Genomic DNA, 16,571 nt, shown 5'->3' on the forward strand with positions numbered 1-16,571 from the left:
ATAAGAGATAGTTTCTGTAACATCTAATGATTAAAAAAAGTTTTGCACAGGAACTGGCTTGGGGCAGACAAATTTCACGAGAAATAGTGAAATGATAGATGTCTTGAAATGCCAGAGATATGATAGGAAATGAAATACCACAAAGAATCACTTTGAGAAACAGACAGACTATACTGCAGTGGTTCTCCATACTCTGAAGATGTGTGTGTGTGTGTGTGTGTGTGTGTGTGTGTGTGTGTGTGTGTGTGTGTCTGTGTGTCTGTGTGTCTGTGTGTGTGTGTGTGTGTCTGTGTGTCTGTGTGTCTGTGTAGAGCAGATAATATTGTCATGAACATCTGTGTGTGACTCTCTTTCCCTCTCTGTCAGACACGTGATGACTTTCTGGGACAGGTGGATGTCCCCTTAAATCAGATACCGGTGAGTCCTAAGTTGCAGGAAATCTTTGCTCTTTGCATGTCAATGTCTCATGTATCGAGCGTATTTTGTTTTTGCTGTAGCTTTTACCGCACAAGCTCTTGACTTCAATTTCACCCACGTCGCCATGTAAATATAAACATGTACACCCTTATTCTAATGTCTGTTCCACATCGTTTTCTATAGTTTTGGAAACACAGTCTGTCATGTTTATGTTATGTCCCTGCTTTTGTTTTATCATAAACACCCACAAATTAGCCCTCATGGTTGACTGTCATCATTGGTTCATGTAATAGTATCTTTAAATATACTTTGTTATGATACATTGCCACAAGTAGATCTATTTATGCAGCTCTGAAAGTGTTGTTTTTTGTTTTATTTCTCAGACAGAAAATCCTAATACAGAAAGGCCATACACATTCAAGGATTTTCTGCTTCATCCACGAAGGTTGGCATGATTTCATGGTTATCTAATCTTTTGTCGTTTCCTGTTTTACATTCCATTTTTACATATGTTTATTTGCAGGAAAAGGGATAGAATGAGTTCATATTTTATTTCCTTTTTTTAAAATCTTTTTATTAAACATTCCTGACAATATTTATTTCTTATTCTTTTCTTTTTTCTTCAAAAAATTCTTCTGTTTATCACGCAGCCACAAATCCAGAGTCAAAGGTCATCTACGTCTCAAAATGACCTACCTGCCAAAAAACTCTGGCTCAGAGGAGGAAACAGCAGATCAGACTGAGGACACTGACGTAAGTTTGACTAATGTCTCCCATGATCTTCACAAATATCACCATCATCTTCTAACTTTTTAGAGCTTATCTTTATAGTTCCCAGTCATTCTGAATTTTTACTAGCCAAATATAAATCAGTTTCTGACTTTTTATTATTGTTGTAAATGTACCCAGAATCAAATTGTAGGTGATGAAGTGGTGAAGTGAAGTGTAAAGGAAGGCAACCTTCAAAATAATTTTGTGGTATTTTTGTTATGTTTTTTAACATGTACAAGTTACAAGTTGTTTTGGTCACAGCAGGTAGAATCATTGTGACTGAACACTGACTATACACAATATAACAAATATACAAATGGATTCATACAATTCTGTACATTCTACATTCTATTTTACTAAAATCTTAAGAAAACTATATAAAAAAACATCTATTAAATACTTATTAACTGCAAACAGAGTTTATTTAGATGACAAAAGTCATATCTAAAACCCATGTATAACCTTGGCCTTGTTATTGTTTTCCACATACACAACATTTTGAACAATCGGTGGTCGTAGCAGAAATATGAGCTCTGTGAGATTGGATTGCATTGGCACCTTAGTCTTGGCTGACACAAAGTCCATGAGTCCATCTCATATTTAACTCACTGTGTGATGATTTCTTCAGAATGAGCTTCATCCAACTCAAAGCTCTAGTTCTCATCCTAGCCAGTAAATTTTCTTCCAGTTGCCAAGTCTTCTTTAGTGACTGCGATTAAACAGCTGGTTTTAGGATACTGTCTCTGTCCAGTTTGTGCCACACCTTATGAAACTTTTGAAATATGTTGTTCAGCCTGGTTGGGAGCTTCTGGAGACTCAGGACATGTCAGGGCCTAGACAAAGCCAGTTGCTGCCCCCTCTGCCACCTGGCTGGGAAGAGCGTCAGGACAACCTGGGAAGAATCTACTTTGTCAATCATGAGAGTAGAACCACACAGTGGCAACGGCCCACAGTGCAGTAAGACTTCCCCCATCTTCCCCAGCAAAGGTACATCACTTTCCTTGGGGGTGCAGTACTGATTTTGTGTGTGTGTGTGTGTGTGTGTGTGTGTGTGTGTGTGTGTGTGTGTGTGTGTGTGTGTGTGTGTGTGTGTGCTAAACAGGGACAGTGATTTGGAGATGCAAAGAAGACAGAACAATAACACAGATGTGGAGCATGCGTTTATTACACGCAGACAGATCTCAGATCCCGATGAAAACACCGCGCAGCAAGAGTCTCCTGAGGTAAGTGTAAATTTTTTTTTTTAATTTGCATTTGCATGCCTTTCACTGTGTCCTGCTTGTCCAGCATTATTGTTGAGACCTACCTGTTTAGTGTCATTCAGCTCATTGTTCTGATTTTGCAGCCACTGTGTTTCTCTGTTTGACCACTACCTGCACAGCACCAAACAGCAGACAGACACATTTAGCAACTTTCTGGTGAACATAGTGGATTATTTAATGGCTAAAGAGATATTTCCCTCTGGACTTGGTGAAGACAAAAAAACAAAGCTAAAGGAGAAGAGAGGAGAGTTGACTTCAGCAGGTTAAGAATATCACACAGCCTGTCCACAACACTGTTTTTAAAAATGCCATGTTGTAGTTTTGTACTACAAAGCTCAACAACGTAACAACTGTAGTGATGCACACAACGAGGTTAACAACTCGGTAACTCAACCAAGGTTTTCCCAAGTGCATTCACATAAAAGGGGCAGTGTCTGCAGCAATAATGAGGGTTAGTCATATAAAAAATTGACAGGGAAAGCCAGAGGGGTCCAGTCTCAGAACACCCTCCCACGATTCATGCACTACGCTCCATGGGATCTTCCACAAGTGGCGATGCAATTTTCCAAGAGAATTGATTGGTCAGTTGGCTTTGGTTTTATTCACGTTGATCTGTTATCTCAAACATACCCTGCTCTAGAGTGGGCTAGGTGTGCAGCACTTAAGTTACCATGGTGATTTACCTTGGTAAGAAGTGAACCACTGTCATAACCCTGAAAACCCAGGATTAAAAATGTTACCTTGCCAACCCTGAATTCTGCATCGTAGGACAGGCTTCTGGGATCTTGAGCATAAGCACTTGAAGAAAACTTTCATCAACTCTAAACAAACTAACTTGTAGGTTTACTATAAAGCAGAACTCACAGTCTTACACTGTTTTCATAAACTGGTTAATTTGTCATTGACCTTGAATCACCCTCCCAGTGTGTCGTCTCTCTCATCTTGTAGAGCTGGGAGATCATTACAGAGGACGAGTCCACGATGTACCACAGTAATAACCAACCCATATCACCTTCAGCCCACACGCCTGTGGAGTTCCACTCCTTCTGTGGCGACCTGAGAAACATGCAAGTTTCAGGGGCCACAGCTAGCGAGCAGAGCACCTCCCAGACGGTGAGTCATGTTGTGTACAGCATAAGGTTCTGGTTTAGAGAAAGAGAGACTTGTAATGAGGTTAATATGAACCATGAGCTTTCACGGAGAGTGGAAAGTATATTCGCATTAATGGCCAAGTTATGATTGTTGTCTTTCACATCTGCTACAGGATCGCGCTAGTAATTCAAGCCATTCCAGTCTCAGAGGAAGTGCCCAGACTTCAGCCAGAGAGGAACATCCTGTTAATCCTGTGGTGAGTCTCATCAATCACTCCTTCCTACATTCTGTCTTTCATCACAATGTTGCTGTTTCAGTGTAGAGACATCAATGTTCAAGATTCACAGGTATATTCTTTGATCGTCAAAGCTTCTGTCAATTACTGCGGTGTGAGTTAAGTTAAGAAATAGTTTTAGTGAGGTTATATTTTTCTTTGTTTCATATTGTGAAATGTAATGAGCTTGAGGTTTTCGGTATTGATCACTATTGATCACAATTTTTATGTCATTCAATAGCTGTTTCCAACCTCAACTGGGCTGCCTTCAGGCTGGGAGGAGAAGCGGGACAATAAAGGAAGGCGCTACTACATCAACCACATTAGTCGAGCCACGACATGGACACGACCTCTCATTCAGGTACACAGTGGGCTTTTTCATTATACTGACGTATACTGACATTTTTCCTTCAGATTTAACTAAAATCCTAAAATGGCTACTTATTGGTGTATTTTTTCTTGGACAGCAACCCTCAGATCTAACAGCAGCACAGAGTGGTGCAGGTTTATCCCAAAGCCCCACACCATCCCAAATGATTATGTCCCCCGAGGCGTCTCCTCAGCACACCCCAAGCCCTGAGGTCACATCAGGCTTCTTGCCGGCTGGTTGGGAGGTTCGCAGTGCTCCCAATGGAAGACCCTTTTTCATCGACCACAACACAAAGACAACTACCTGGGTGAGAAAGCAGCACACAAGAGGGCTTCTAGTGTACTTTTATGCCCAGGTGGTGACGGCTCTCTCGGGGGTGCAGTTCCTCTAATGGCCACTAGAGGCTGGCTTCAAGAATGTCAATAGAAAAACTTCCAAGTTCTCAAAACAGATGCAAAGCCAGTAGTTTTTTATTTACACAACGAGAAAGTGTCCCAGTTAACTTAACTGAACTTAAAAATATGTGGAAAACAGAGTCCCTATCTGTATCTCTATTTTCTATTTCTTGTCTGTGCATTTCCTGTTTGACTGAAACAAAGGCTGTCTTGTTTTCCCTGAACAGGAAGATCCCAGGCTAAAGATTCCTGTACAGATGCGAAGGAGACCCTCACTTGACCCTGCTGATCTCGGCGCTCTGCCAGTAGGTTCATCAGTTACAGGACATCCTTAACCAATCAATTGAAAAGCATTTATTAAATTTAGGCTTTAGATCTCAGGCAAGTCGTAAATGGTGCCTTAATGTGCTCTGCGTTGTAATATATTATCAGATCTGATAGTACTGCTTATTGTATTTTATAGTCTAAATGCACTCTATTGTCTTCATTCCTAGCCTGGCTGGGAGGAGAGAGTCCACACTGATGGGAGGATATTCTACATAGATCACAGTGCGTGTAACATTTAATGCTAAGAAACACATCTTAGACTCATATGTGATAATGAATGTGTTTATTTATTACTGAATGGCCTCTGATGTATTTTATTTAATAGACACCAGGACCACACAATGGGATGATCCCAGATTACAGAACTCAGCTATAACTGGACCAGTGAGTATAAACTGTATTTGACAGATTATTCTTCAGCAACATGACTTTAGCATACAAGAGAAATAGTTCTCTCTTAATCGAGTACAGGTTCCCTGTAAATATTTGTCATTGACCACAGTGTAGGCCATAAAGTTAAGATTGATTTTCTTGTCACTGAATTTGGTTCTTTGTTTATTATAGGCTGTGCCTTATTCCAGAGATTATAAACAGAAGTATGACTACTTCCGGAAGAAGCTGAAGAAACCAGTAAGTGTCTTCATAGGACAACTGTTGTTTAAAAGCTGGTGTTGATTTTAACTCTGATACCAGTTTCTCAGTCCCACTTTCAATTATGCTTTTTATTCTTAATAACCTCAATACATTTTAATGCAGGCTGACATCCCGAACCGCTTTGAAATGAAGATGAGGCGAAACGCCGTGCTGGAGGACTCATACCGACGCATCCTCTCAGTTAAGAGGGCAGACCTGCTGAAGGCACGACTGTGGGTGGAGTTTGAGGGAGAAAAAGGACTGGACTACGGTGGCCTGGCCAGGGAGTGGTTCTTCCTCATGTCCAAGGAGATGTTCAACCCGTACTACGGACTGTTTGAGTATTCTGCTACGTGAGTCCAAACATTGTTTGTCTTAAACCTTCTCTGTCAGTCTTACACATTTAATCTCTGAGTTGTATTGTGTTATATTTTGTTGTTGTTATTGTTGTTGTTGTTATGTTTTGGTTGTTTTTGTTTCTACTGTTGTTTTGAACCGATATATGACTGGTTGATGTCACCTAGCTGAAAAGGTAAAGATAAAGATATAGCTAATGAGAGGCAGCACAAGTGACCTACATGCTCTTTACTGACAGGCCACTCAAATGTAGAAGAAAATATGCCAGTGCTGTTATTGATAGTAAGGAACAGTATATGAAAGACATTAAGCACAGATGTTCTGCATCCAGGGCTCCTGTACTGCTCTGAAAGTCTAGAGAAATATGCAAAATTACCAACTCTTCTTGGAAGTGTTGTCTTGTTATTTATCATGTGATTTGTCTTTCAGGGACAACTACACGCTGCAGATTAACCCTAACTCAGGTTTATGTAATGAGGACCACCTGTCCTACTTCAAGTTCATCGGCCGTGTGGCAGGCATGGCTGTTTATCATGGAAAACTACTCGATGGTGAGTGCATTTCTTTATAAATGCTGTTTAAATATTTGAAAGGACAGTGACAGCAGTGACAAAATCAGTTGGACGTAGATCCTGACGTCTTTGTTTGTGGTATTCAAAGCTTTCTTCATTCGGCCTTTCTACAAGATGATGCTGCAGAAGCCAATCACCCTCCAGGACATGGAGTCTGTTGTGAGTATCACTTTTTTCAACAGAAAATAATTAAGGTGAAACCATGTATCAGGATCCTCAAATTATTGATGATCTGGGTCATTATCGTTTTGTTAAATGTGCCAGTTTTTCTAAAATCAATTCTTAAAAGGCATCTTTTTTCTAAAAAACAACCTTTTATTGAATTTTTTTCAAAATAGATTTAATTATCATAGTTTTTAATTCATTTTATCTTTATCTGGGATATTTTACTCAATTTTGTTCTCTTTTTTAATTTGACAGATAATTTTTAAATGATAGTGTGGATTAGTTTTAATGTTTGTTTTCCTTTGAAAAACACTTTGTGACATTGTTTTAAAAGGTGCTATACAAACAAAGTTAATTACTATTATTATTATTTTCTTTTCAGGACAGTGAATATTTCAACTCCTTGATGTGGATTTTGGAGAATGACCCAACAGACTTGGATTTGAGATTCACCATTGATGAAGAGCTGTTTGGACAGGTTAGTGCAACATTTTGTCTCTGACTCAACAGCAACGTGCCCTTTGTGATAAGTGGTTTTCTGTGGTAAGTTATATGACATATCCCCTTCCTCCTGTTCAGACTCACCAGCATGAACTGAAGCTGGGTGGCACTGAGATTGTCGTCACCAATGAAAACAAGAAGGAATACATCCAGTAAGCATCACAGCTCCTGTATAAAAAAAAAAAAAAAATCTTTGAACTGTTAATTTATGGTTTGATGCTAATCTACTGTTTTGTGTTTGACAGTCTGGTGATGCAGTGGAGGTTTGTGAACAGGATACAGAAGCAGATGACAGCTTTCAAGGAGGTAACAATTAATATGATACATTTTTTGTAACATAGTTCATTCAAACATTCAAAGACTTTAAAAAAATGTGACAAGTTTTCTTTCTGTTTTAGGGATTCTTTGAGTTGATACCACAAGATCTGATCAAGATCTTTGATGAGAATGAGCTTGAGGTGAGAATTCAGTTGATCTGATGCGTTGAAATGGATCAGATTCATCCCAGAAAGATGAATAATGATCTGTATACCTGCCTTCTTTCCTTCCACAGCTGCTCATGTGTGGTCTTGGAGATGTGGATGTGAATGACTGGAGAGAGAACACCAAGTACAAGAACAGCTACTGCTCCAACCACGCAGTCATCCAGTGGTTTTGGAAAGTAAGACAACTTTCCATGCTTGGAGCCATTAAGCTGGATGGCATGGACCTGTATGTGTTTTTCCTCCATTAAGAAGAGCTTTGAATGACTTATTTATTTGTATGTTTTCTGTTGTGTTGTTGTAGACAGTGCTGCTGATGGATGCAGAAAAGCGAATCCGGCTCTTACAGTTTGTGACGGGAACATCCAGAGTGCCAATGAATGGCTTCGCTGAACTCTATGGTGAGCTGATCTGTTGTGTTTTGTATCACGACCCACTACATTGTTTTGTCTGTGTTTCTCTCTTGATTGTTCACTCTTCTTTCCACTAATCCACTCAGCACAATTTTCATCTTGTCTTTTGTGTCCAAATGAGTATCACCATCTTTGCCTCATTGTCCACCGAGCATCACGTTTTTTCTGTTCATACTATATACACTTTTCTTTAATTTACAGGTGGCTTGAACTTTGTTTTGTTTATTTAATTAATACCAGTTGAAATTATGTTGTGTGTGTTTGTCTGATGTTTGATTGTTTGATTTCCCAGGGTCTAATGGACCACAGTTGTTCACCATTGAGCAGTGGGGAACACGTGATAAACTCCCCCGAGCCCACACATGGTGAGTACTTTCACTGTGATTTTTTTTTTCCATAATATCTAGCACAGTTATGTTTAGCAATGTACTCTAGACCATTTCCAGATTTAGTGAAAGTGTGTGCCGACATTTAAAAAGACTAAAGGAAATTGTGTCAAAAAAAATGCTTACATTGCTTTTAGCTTTCCTTGCTACCAAGTTTTTCGTTATATTTAACTGCGAGGTTTGTAGTGAGAGCAGAGTTCAGTGCAGCTTTTATCACAACTGAGGGACATTCACAATTATTATAATATTACTGTAATGTGACTACAATGTATGGAGCCCCCACTGTCTCTAAAAAATTATGTTTTAACTTTGTGTGCACAAGATCCATATCTCTGCATATAAGGTTAGAAAATATCAGGGTCAGGGGCTCTAGTAGGGGAAAGAATACGGAAACATTACTGGAGTAGTAGATGGACACATGGTATTGAAAAAGAATGCACTCTGCTTTCTTGAGCTCAGCCCACACTGAAGTTTTGTGTAGCTGTGATAAAGACTAACTGATTAAAAAAAAAAAAAAAAAAAAATTTAATTGAGCTCAGTGGGTTGAAGCCCGCTAGTGGCTTGATACAGTAATAGCTCTCACTCAGCCATTAGAGAACTAATGACAGTCATCAGCCTCAATGACACATCTCAGTATTTAAGATGCGAAAAACTAAAACAAAATCTAATGTTGATTCCTTCAAATACACGGTTTTACGACTCCTGCTTGGATTTGATTTTAACCTTCACCTGTCTTTGTCTTTATGTTCACCTCCTAAAGCTTCAACCGGCTTGACCTTCCTCCTTATGAGTCTTTTGAGGAACTAAGGGAGAAACTTCACATCGCCATTGAGAATGCACAAGGCTTTGACGGGGTGGATTAATGCGGGCGCAGTAAATGAACTGAACTGACATTTAAAGTAAAGAGTAAAGCTTAGCAGCATGATGTGGTTATGTTGATGAGAGAAACAAGCTGTGCGTCAGACTTGGATCTTAGCCTGCCAGCTGTGTGACAGATGAAGGACAGTCACACAGCCCTCACTTTGGGCCTCCGATGGGGCACACATGGACAGAGTTAGACTTTAAATCTGGAGAGACTGAGTTTTTTAATTACTCCATGTGTTGTAATGTTTACAAATCAGTTTTTGTTATTATTTCATTCTGTGATGTAAGTCGCTCAAAAGTGTATTCACTTTTATTTGTTCTGCTAAAATGCTTAAATATTTAAAGAACATGATTCTGTGAAATGACAATATTACAGAAGTTAATGTGAATGTAAAGCTTAAAAACATCTAACTTTAAAAAAAAAAAAAACATTAGTTTCATTTGGGCTGAATTGCCTCAGAGACACACAATGCTCAGCTTCTCACATCAGGTACTTGTGAGACTTAATAGTAGTTATGTTGCTTCTCTTGGAAAAACTTGTCCCTTTCACTACATGACTACATGTTAAGTGAACAGTCCAAAATCCCTTTAAACATGACATTCAGAGGTTTTAAAAATGAAAAGATGAAACCAATTACAAATATTTGACTTCATACCTGTTTTGACATTTATACATCATAACAAAAGAAATAAAGAAACAGACAACGCTTAAGGAAGAAAGAAAAAGACCATTCATCATATCAAAAAGAAAGACTATATATATATATATATATATATATATATATAGTGTATATAATGGTAACAAATAGATAAATAAGTAAATTAAATATTAATACTTTTACTGTTGTAGAGCAAAGTCCACATAATTAAACATAGCAGTATTTCCAGATTAAGATTTATCAGGTTTCCTCCTCATTGGCCATATGTCACAGGCATCCACTTCTGGTATTTAAGTATTTACAACATGAACCGGGTGAACTGGTCTGATATAAACAATCCGCCTTGACCATATAGTGGTAAATTGATCTTGGTGTACTCTTAGTGAATATGTCAATTTCTCCATTGTATATATTTGGTGAACTATCTCCATCTAGCCCTCAGTCAAGGAGGCTTGGGCCTTTAACCATTTGCAAGTTATGGCTTTTTACCTTCAGCCAGTAGAATTGTTATAGGACTCTATTTGGGTTTATATTACATAGATATTACATAGATACAGAACATCGAATCGAAAAGGAATGGAGGTTCTCAATGACTCCTCTAAAGTCCGGTGGATATTCTTCCAGTTGGTGGCCAGGACATGGCAAGACCAAAAGATATGATAATGATTCACATTTTTGGCCTGACATTGCCTCTAACAGTCCAAGTTGATAGTTGTGTATGAAGAATCTAACCAAATTCTCACAACAAATCTCACTCCAAATAAGGGAATTTTGTAGTTTTCCACTGTGTTTGGCAAATCATTTGCCATTCGTGCCCAGAGAGAACCCTGTTACTTCACCTGTCCCATTTCTCTTTGACAGGAAAAGGCAGCCGTATATCCTGGAAATAATTTTGGTGTTATATTCAGTCATAGGCAGATACAAAAAAAATTCCTTATTCTATTCTCTAAGTTTTCCAAATTAATGTCTTTTATGACTGTTCTCAAGAAATGTTGTATTTGGAGGAAACTCTAGAAATCTTGCTGTTCAAAATTATATTCTTCCTTCACAGTCTGAAAACTCTTTAGTACTCCCTTATGTACCAAAGTACAGTAAGCTGTAACCCCTTTCCCTGCCCATATATTAGATCTTGTCACTCTAATTGGGGGTATATGACGTTTTAAACAACAAAACGTGAATATAGATTGGTAATTCAACCTAAATAAAACAGATGTGAAGATGTTTTCTCTCCCATTTTCTTGTCATTTAAAGTCTATATATAATTATACATTTTTCATTCCAGTATATTAGAAACACTGATGCAATAAATCCAAAATATATCTGAAAATGTGCAGGTTATATACAGGTTTGAGCAACTGCACTTAAACAAAGTGTGTCAGTGTATCAATTAAGCATTATAGTAGTGATGTACCAATATCAGGACCAGTTAAAGGCTAAACTAATTATACTGTTGGTATCTGTGAAGTCTACAGATCGAAAGAAGTGACTACATGCAGTGTTAGACTGTTCTGAAATACTTTGCATAATTGTACATATTTACATAACAATTGAATATCATTTGATTTTTGAGTTTCACAGATATTACTTACTTACTAATACTTATATTGTACATGCAAATATAACTGCTTTCTACAAACTGACAAAGCAACTGTTGTTTGTAAAGAATAAAAGTACAAAAAATTATCATTATCAGTAGCTATTCATACCCAAGTTCAACACTGACTGTTTAAAAAAAAAAGAATAAATGTATGAATTTACATTATATACCCTGAGCAGTAGCTTACAGAAACCTTCTCAGACAGACTGACCTTATACAGTATGTTAAACATGTTTTGTTGCCTTTTGTCAATGAGTGATATCATTTTTGTTTTCTTCTACTCATCATGAGTGTCTAATTGCAGCACAGTGCTCTATTTTTAAGAGTACAACTTTAAAATTTGTTTTGTTGGTTGTCAAAATTTGTACAGATTATTGTTTTCAAAATGTGTAATCACTTGTAATACCTTTATAAGAAAGTAACATTTAACATTTTCTGATGGTAAAACATGTGTTTACACTGCCTGCCATGTTTACAGGTTGTTGATAAAGGAAGATGTTGTGGGCTAGTTCTTGTCTCTGACAACACAATTTTATACTTATGCTTTTATAAAGTGAAGCACTTTGTTAATATCGGAGTCTTACTTCTGAACTGTCTGAATCTTTGCCAATCTGTCATCTGCCGACTGCTTAAATCGCCCTTTAAAAGCATGATCCTGTGCTTCAAGTGCACATGTGTTCAAATGTTTACATGTGAACATCGCTGAAAATAAGCACATTCTCTTCTTTCACTGATATTTAAAATTAAATACCAAGGCCTTTGTTTGTAATATATTGTAGAATCTGATTGTGTTTATTGATGTTATAATCTCTAAATGGAAGTCCTGTCATATATGTATTGTTCTCTTCTGAAGAATATTGAATAGATCAACACTTCATTTCTGATATATCAAATTTTGTTATTATACAATTGAATTATAACACCTATAAGTGCATTACAACAACAACATACCTGCAGCATATATATATATATATATATATATATATATAAAACAGTTAAAAGGGTGAAATGAACTGTAGCTGTTAAATCCCAATTTGATGACCTATAGCACACCAAATTGAATATAAATATATTTGAAGGATAATAAAATACAAAAATAATCCACCAGTGTCTTCATGTCTAACTTTCCCTTATTCAGGCTCTGTAGTTTTCACTGTGTTTTTTTCCGCTGATCACAGGATTGGCTGTTCAATCCCCTGGCTCCTGTCTGCGTGCCGAAGTGTCCATGGGTAAGACGCTGAACCTTCAGTTGCTCCCGATGGCAGCCACTGGTGTGTGTTTGTATGAATGTGACTTGTAGTGTAAGGCACTTTGAGTGGGTGATAAAATTAGAAAAGTGCCATATAAATGCAGTCCCTTTACCTTTACTAGTCCCCCTCACTAGTTTTTCACTAGAGTTCAAGCACTCCTGCCAGCCGGGCATTCAAATTCATTCACTTACCTTGATTTTTGGTTCTTTTTACACATGCAGTTCTCAGTCACACTTTAACTCACCCTTTTTAGTATTGATGAGCAGTATATAAACATTGAAGAAATGATTTATAACACACTATAATGTAGTTTTGTGAGTAGATCTAAGTGTTTGTCAGCAGCTATAATGGGACCTGTGGGCACCCATGAGTAGAACCTTGTGTACAAACAGATAATGTAAGACAATATAGTAAAACATAGTTGTAATATAATAAAATACGCCATGCAACCATTGATATGGATATCTTGCTGCAATTATTTCAGAATATCCTATAAATTCCTCATTAATTCCAGAGATGTATTGTGTCTGTATGATCAATATTCATGTACAGCTCGTACAAAAATAAGGTATGCACAGATGTAGGTGTGTAGTACTGAATTGCACCAGCTGGGGGTGATGAAACACCTAGTATTCTTCCTGAGGGACATCACCAAACAATTCAATTTCTGACAAACAAAACTGGTTTGTTTCAAATCATACTGGCTCTTTAAACATTAGTTCTTCTCCTCTGATTCTATTTTTTCGCACCAAATGTTGTCAGTCTCTCATGGGATTTATTTTAAACTACATTTCACTGCATAACAGAGCTATCTTAAACAATATTAATCCTTGTTGACCTACAGTATTGGATGTTCATTCAGACGTATTCCTGGCTGTTAACTAGAGCAGCGTGTGGAGAAGACTCGTCAACATCTCTGTGGTTGGAGCTTTTTGTGTGATTCAGCTGAACAGCCAGAGTCCTAATTTCTCCACAACCCCCTATTGTGGCACTAAAACCCCCTCCCCTCCACACAGGTCAGTAGAAAGGTCGCACACGATTCAGGCCGGCCTTTCGGACACTTCTGGGGTCAGTGGGGATGGGCATGTGTGGTAACAGGAAGACACAGGCTTGAGCCAATGGCAGCAGGCATTGGGAAAGTTGGTTCCCCTTTACCCACAACCTTACCAACATTCATAACCTGATAATGACTTTTACTCCATCGATCTGGCCTCAGAGCTTGACCCGAGTTCACATGCAAGCCGACCATCACTCCACCCACAAACTGTGCCATATTGGCAGGTGCTGAAACTGAATTCTTGATTAATTAAACACCCTGGGGAGAGCCCCGCTGACCATGAATGAGGCCAGGCTCTCACTTTCTCACGTTATGTAAGAAAGGACCCTGCATCCTAAACTGAGGCTCTGGTCACTTATTAGGTTATATAGTACAGTACAAGTACTTCAAAGGGAAATTAATCAAACAAATAAGTTATCAATTGTGTGTGACATAGGTTATTTTTGCAGAGGATGTAATTTTAACAGCATGTCTGATGATTTATTATGTTATGATTAATTGGATAATATCTTGAGGCTAATCTTTGAATTAATGTGGGAATTTAGCATTTTGAACCAGTAAATATTAAGATTTGCATATATTTTAACATCTTTTTCTCACATTTCTTTGTGCAGACATTTAATATGGAAGGACACTTGAAACAGTTTTTTAGTTAGGGTAACATTTTAACTGACCAAAGTTATACCTGAGTTACAATTTTAAAACTCACTTCACATCTGTTTCTCCAAAACAAATTCAGAAAGAATATGACACTCCAGTGTCAAGTGAAGAAATCGTGACGATGGCAATGATTTCTCCCACTTTTATTGCCTTTATTCTGAATTGATTTTGGGGAAACAAACATAAAGCTCCCAACTAAAATTTCAATTTAGCTTGAACTACTGAACATTGGAGCCTCTTTTGCAACAGTGATACTTTCCCTTAATATCAATAATATTTCTCTTGCATTTTTCAACATAAACCTTTACTTAAGAGTGCATCCTTTTCTGTGACTGAATCAGCACTTTGCATATTTTTCTTCTCTTTTTTTCTGATTGGCTGGACATCACAGCTGGGCCGCAGTCCTGCTGCTGAATAAAGGTTCATAGAGGGAGGACGGGCGGTGGGTCGTGGGAGGGAAGGGGTTTGATCTCTCTCCACAATAAGTGATGGACATTGGATCAATATCGACATTGACACAGCAGCTGTCCTGCTCCTATCAATGCTTCCTCGTAATTGCAGGGCCCCGTTTTAAAGGACAAGAGACAAACTCATTTCCATTAACCTTTTTTTTTAAGCCTGTAGAGACCATTTGGTGTGCAGTTGGTCTCTGATACTGGGGGATCTGCTCTCATCAATACAGCTTCGGTTGTATTGATAAGGAAAAGTGAAAGGTTCTTGGTGGAGCAAGCAAGAACATTGATTATGGGTCAGTCAGGGTTTTGGTGTCAGGCCCACACTATACAAAAAAAACTGTAGTTATTGATACAAAGCATGCAGTATAAACATTTCAGACAAATTAGATTAAAAAATCTAGGCATGTTAAGGAAAATTGTTAAACTTAAACTTGACATACTTTGTAGTCATAAAAATGGCACGTCGTATGAGATGTGCTCAAATATAATGCAATGCTGACCAAAGAGTGCTACCAGAGTGAAGTAATCAGACCTGGTGCTGGAACACCTTCAGCCAAGGTTAGGTTACAAAACCAGGCAAAGCAGGCAACTCCATATTTACTCCATATCATTTGGGTCTACATAATTTGATTTGTCAGAATTTTGTACCACTGAAGAAGAATATCAACTACGACCACTTCTCCATCTTGTAAATCTGGTATTGAATGGGGACCTGGGTCAAAACCTCAACTGTTTTAGTTTATATTGAGCTAATTTGTTGTAAAGTTGTGAAGTTTTCTGAAATTGCTTCTATTTTTCTGTGTGTCAAATGATAAAAAATGCAGAAAACAGAGGAAAGGTAGAATTATACCTATAGTACTATCATTGGAGAGCTGTACAGCTGCAACCAATAATTGTTTGCATTATCAATGTGTCTGACAGTTATTTTCTTTATTAATTAATTGATTGATGTGTCTAAAATATCAGAATACAGTGAAAAAAGCATATTAACAGATTCAAATTGCTTGTTTTGTCTGACCAATAGTGAAAACCTCAAAAATGTAGAGTTTATTATCCTAAACATTTAGGAAACTGGGGTCAGTTAATTTTTTTATACCATTTTTGCCAAATTATTGCCAATTACTTTTTTGTCAATCATATAGTTGATTTATCAACTAATCATTTCAGCTCTACAATGTATGTTGGTTAAATAATGAAATTGCCATGTACAGTGGGTCAATACTTGTGTATTTTATTTCCCTAATGGAGGATTGTGGATGCAAAACTCGTAATAGATTACTGTTATATAGCTACGTTTATGTAGCTATATTAAGGATTATGTATGTTAAGGATTATATAGTGTGATGCAGAGACTGCCACAACTAAAAGTTGTGTGGAGTCTGTAAGAGCAGAGCAGGATGCATGAGTGTAGGGGGTCTCTCTGCAGCCAGGGGGCGCTGGAGTAAAAGCTTCACTGTGACCTGGAGCTGTGATTAACTGACTGTCCATCCCAGAGGAGGGAAGCTGTCCTCCTGCAGCCCTCTACACCGGTGCTTCTCGTCAGTAGCAGCCCAGCTCATCTGGAGGGAACAACTATGAGAGAGTAGCTAGCATGCACGGACAATTAATGTAA

The 16,571-nt window shown here is 37.9% G+C and overlaps 1 protein-coding gene across 3 annotated transcripts in view; it reads left to right on the forward strand.

The window, feature by feature from the left end:
* nedd4 (neural precursor cell expressed, developmentally down-regulated 4, E3 ubiquitin protein ligase) overlaps window positions 1-12,503 on the forward strand; it is a 30,037-nt gene extending 17,534 nt beyond the window's left edge. For all 3 annotated transcript variants that reach the window (XM_022739852.1, XM_022739870.1, XM_022739861.1), the window contains 24 exons: window positions 367-417; window positions 801-862; window positions 1,068-1,170; window positions 1,982-2,145; window positions 2,291-2,411; window positions 3,399-3,563; window positions 3,715-3,798; window positions 4,058-4,177; window positions 4,284-4,493; window positions 4,809-4,886; window positions 5,076-5,130; window positions 5,234-5,292; window positions 5,473-5,538; window positions 5,665-5,894; window positions 6,328-6,449; window positions 6,559-6,629; window positions 7,018-7,113; window positions 7,215-7,288; window positions 7,382-7,442; window positions 7,535-7,594; window positions 7,690-7,797; window positions 7,923-8,019; window positions 8,324-8,396; window positions 9,178-12,503. In XM_022739852.1, the coding sequence (XP_022595573.1) occupies window positions 367-417; window positions 801-862; window positions 1,068-1,170; window positions 1,982-2,145; window positions 2,291-2,411; window positions 3,399-3,563; window positions 3,715-3,798; window positions 4,058-4,177; window positions 4,284-4,493; window positions 4,809-4,886; window positions 5,076-5,130; window positions 5,234-5,292; window positions 5,473-5,538; window positions 5,665-5,894; window positions 6,328-6,449; window positions 6,559-6,629; window positions 7,018-7,113; window positions 7,215-7,288; window positions 7,382-7,442; window positions 7,535-7,594; window positions 7,690-7,797; window positions 7,923-8,019; window positions 8,324-8,396; window positions 9,178-9,280 (2,433 nt within the window). In that variant the 3' untranslated portion in view covers window positions 9,281-12,503. The remainder of the gene's footprint in view (window positions 1-366; window positions 418-800; window positions 863-1,067; window positions 1,171-1,981; window positions 2,146-2,290; window positions 2,412-3,398; window positions 3,564-3,714; window positions 3,799-4,057; window positions 4,178-4,283; window positions 4,494-4,808; window positions 4,887-5,075; window positions 5,131-5,233; window positions 5,293-5,472; window positions 5,539-5,664; window positions 5,895-6,327; window positions 6,450-6,558; window positions 6,630-7,017; window positions 7,114-7,214; window positions 7,289-7,381; window positions 7,443-7,534; window positions 7,595-7,689; window positions 7,798-7,922; window positions 8,020-8,323; window positions 8,397-9,177) is intronic.
* The last annotated feature ends 4,068 nt before the right edge of the window (window positions 12,504-16,571 follow it).

This window comes from Seriola dumerili, unplaced genomic scaffold (assembly GCF_002260705.1).
Source record: "Seriola dumerili isolate Sdu_G_001 unplaced genomic scaffold, Sdu_1.0 BDQW01000003.1, whole genome shotgun sequence".
Classification (NCBI taxonomy): Eukaryota; Metazoa; Chordata; class Actinopteri; order Carangiformes; family Carangidae; genus Seriola; species Seriola dumerili.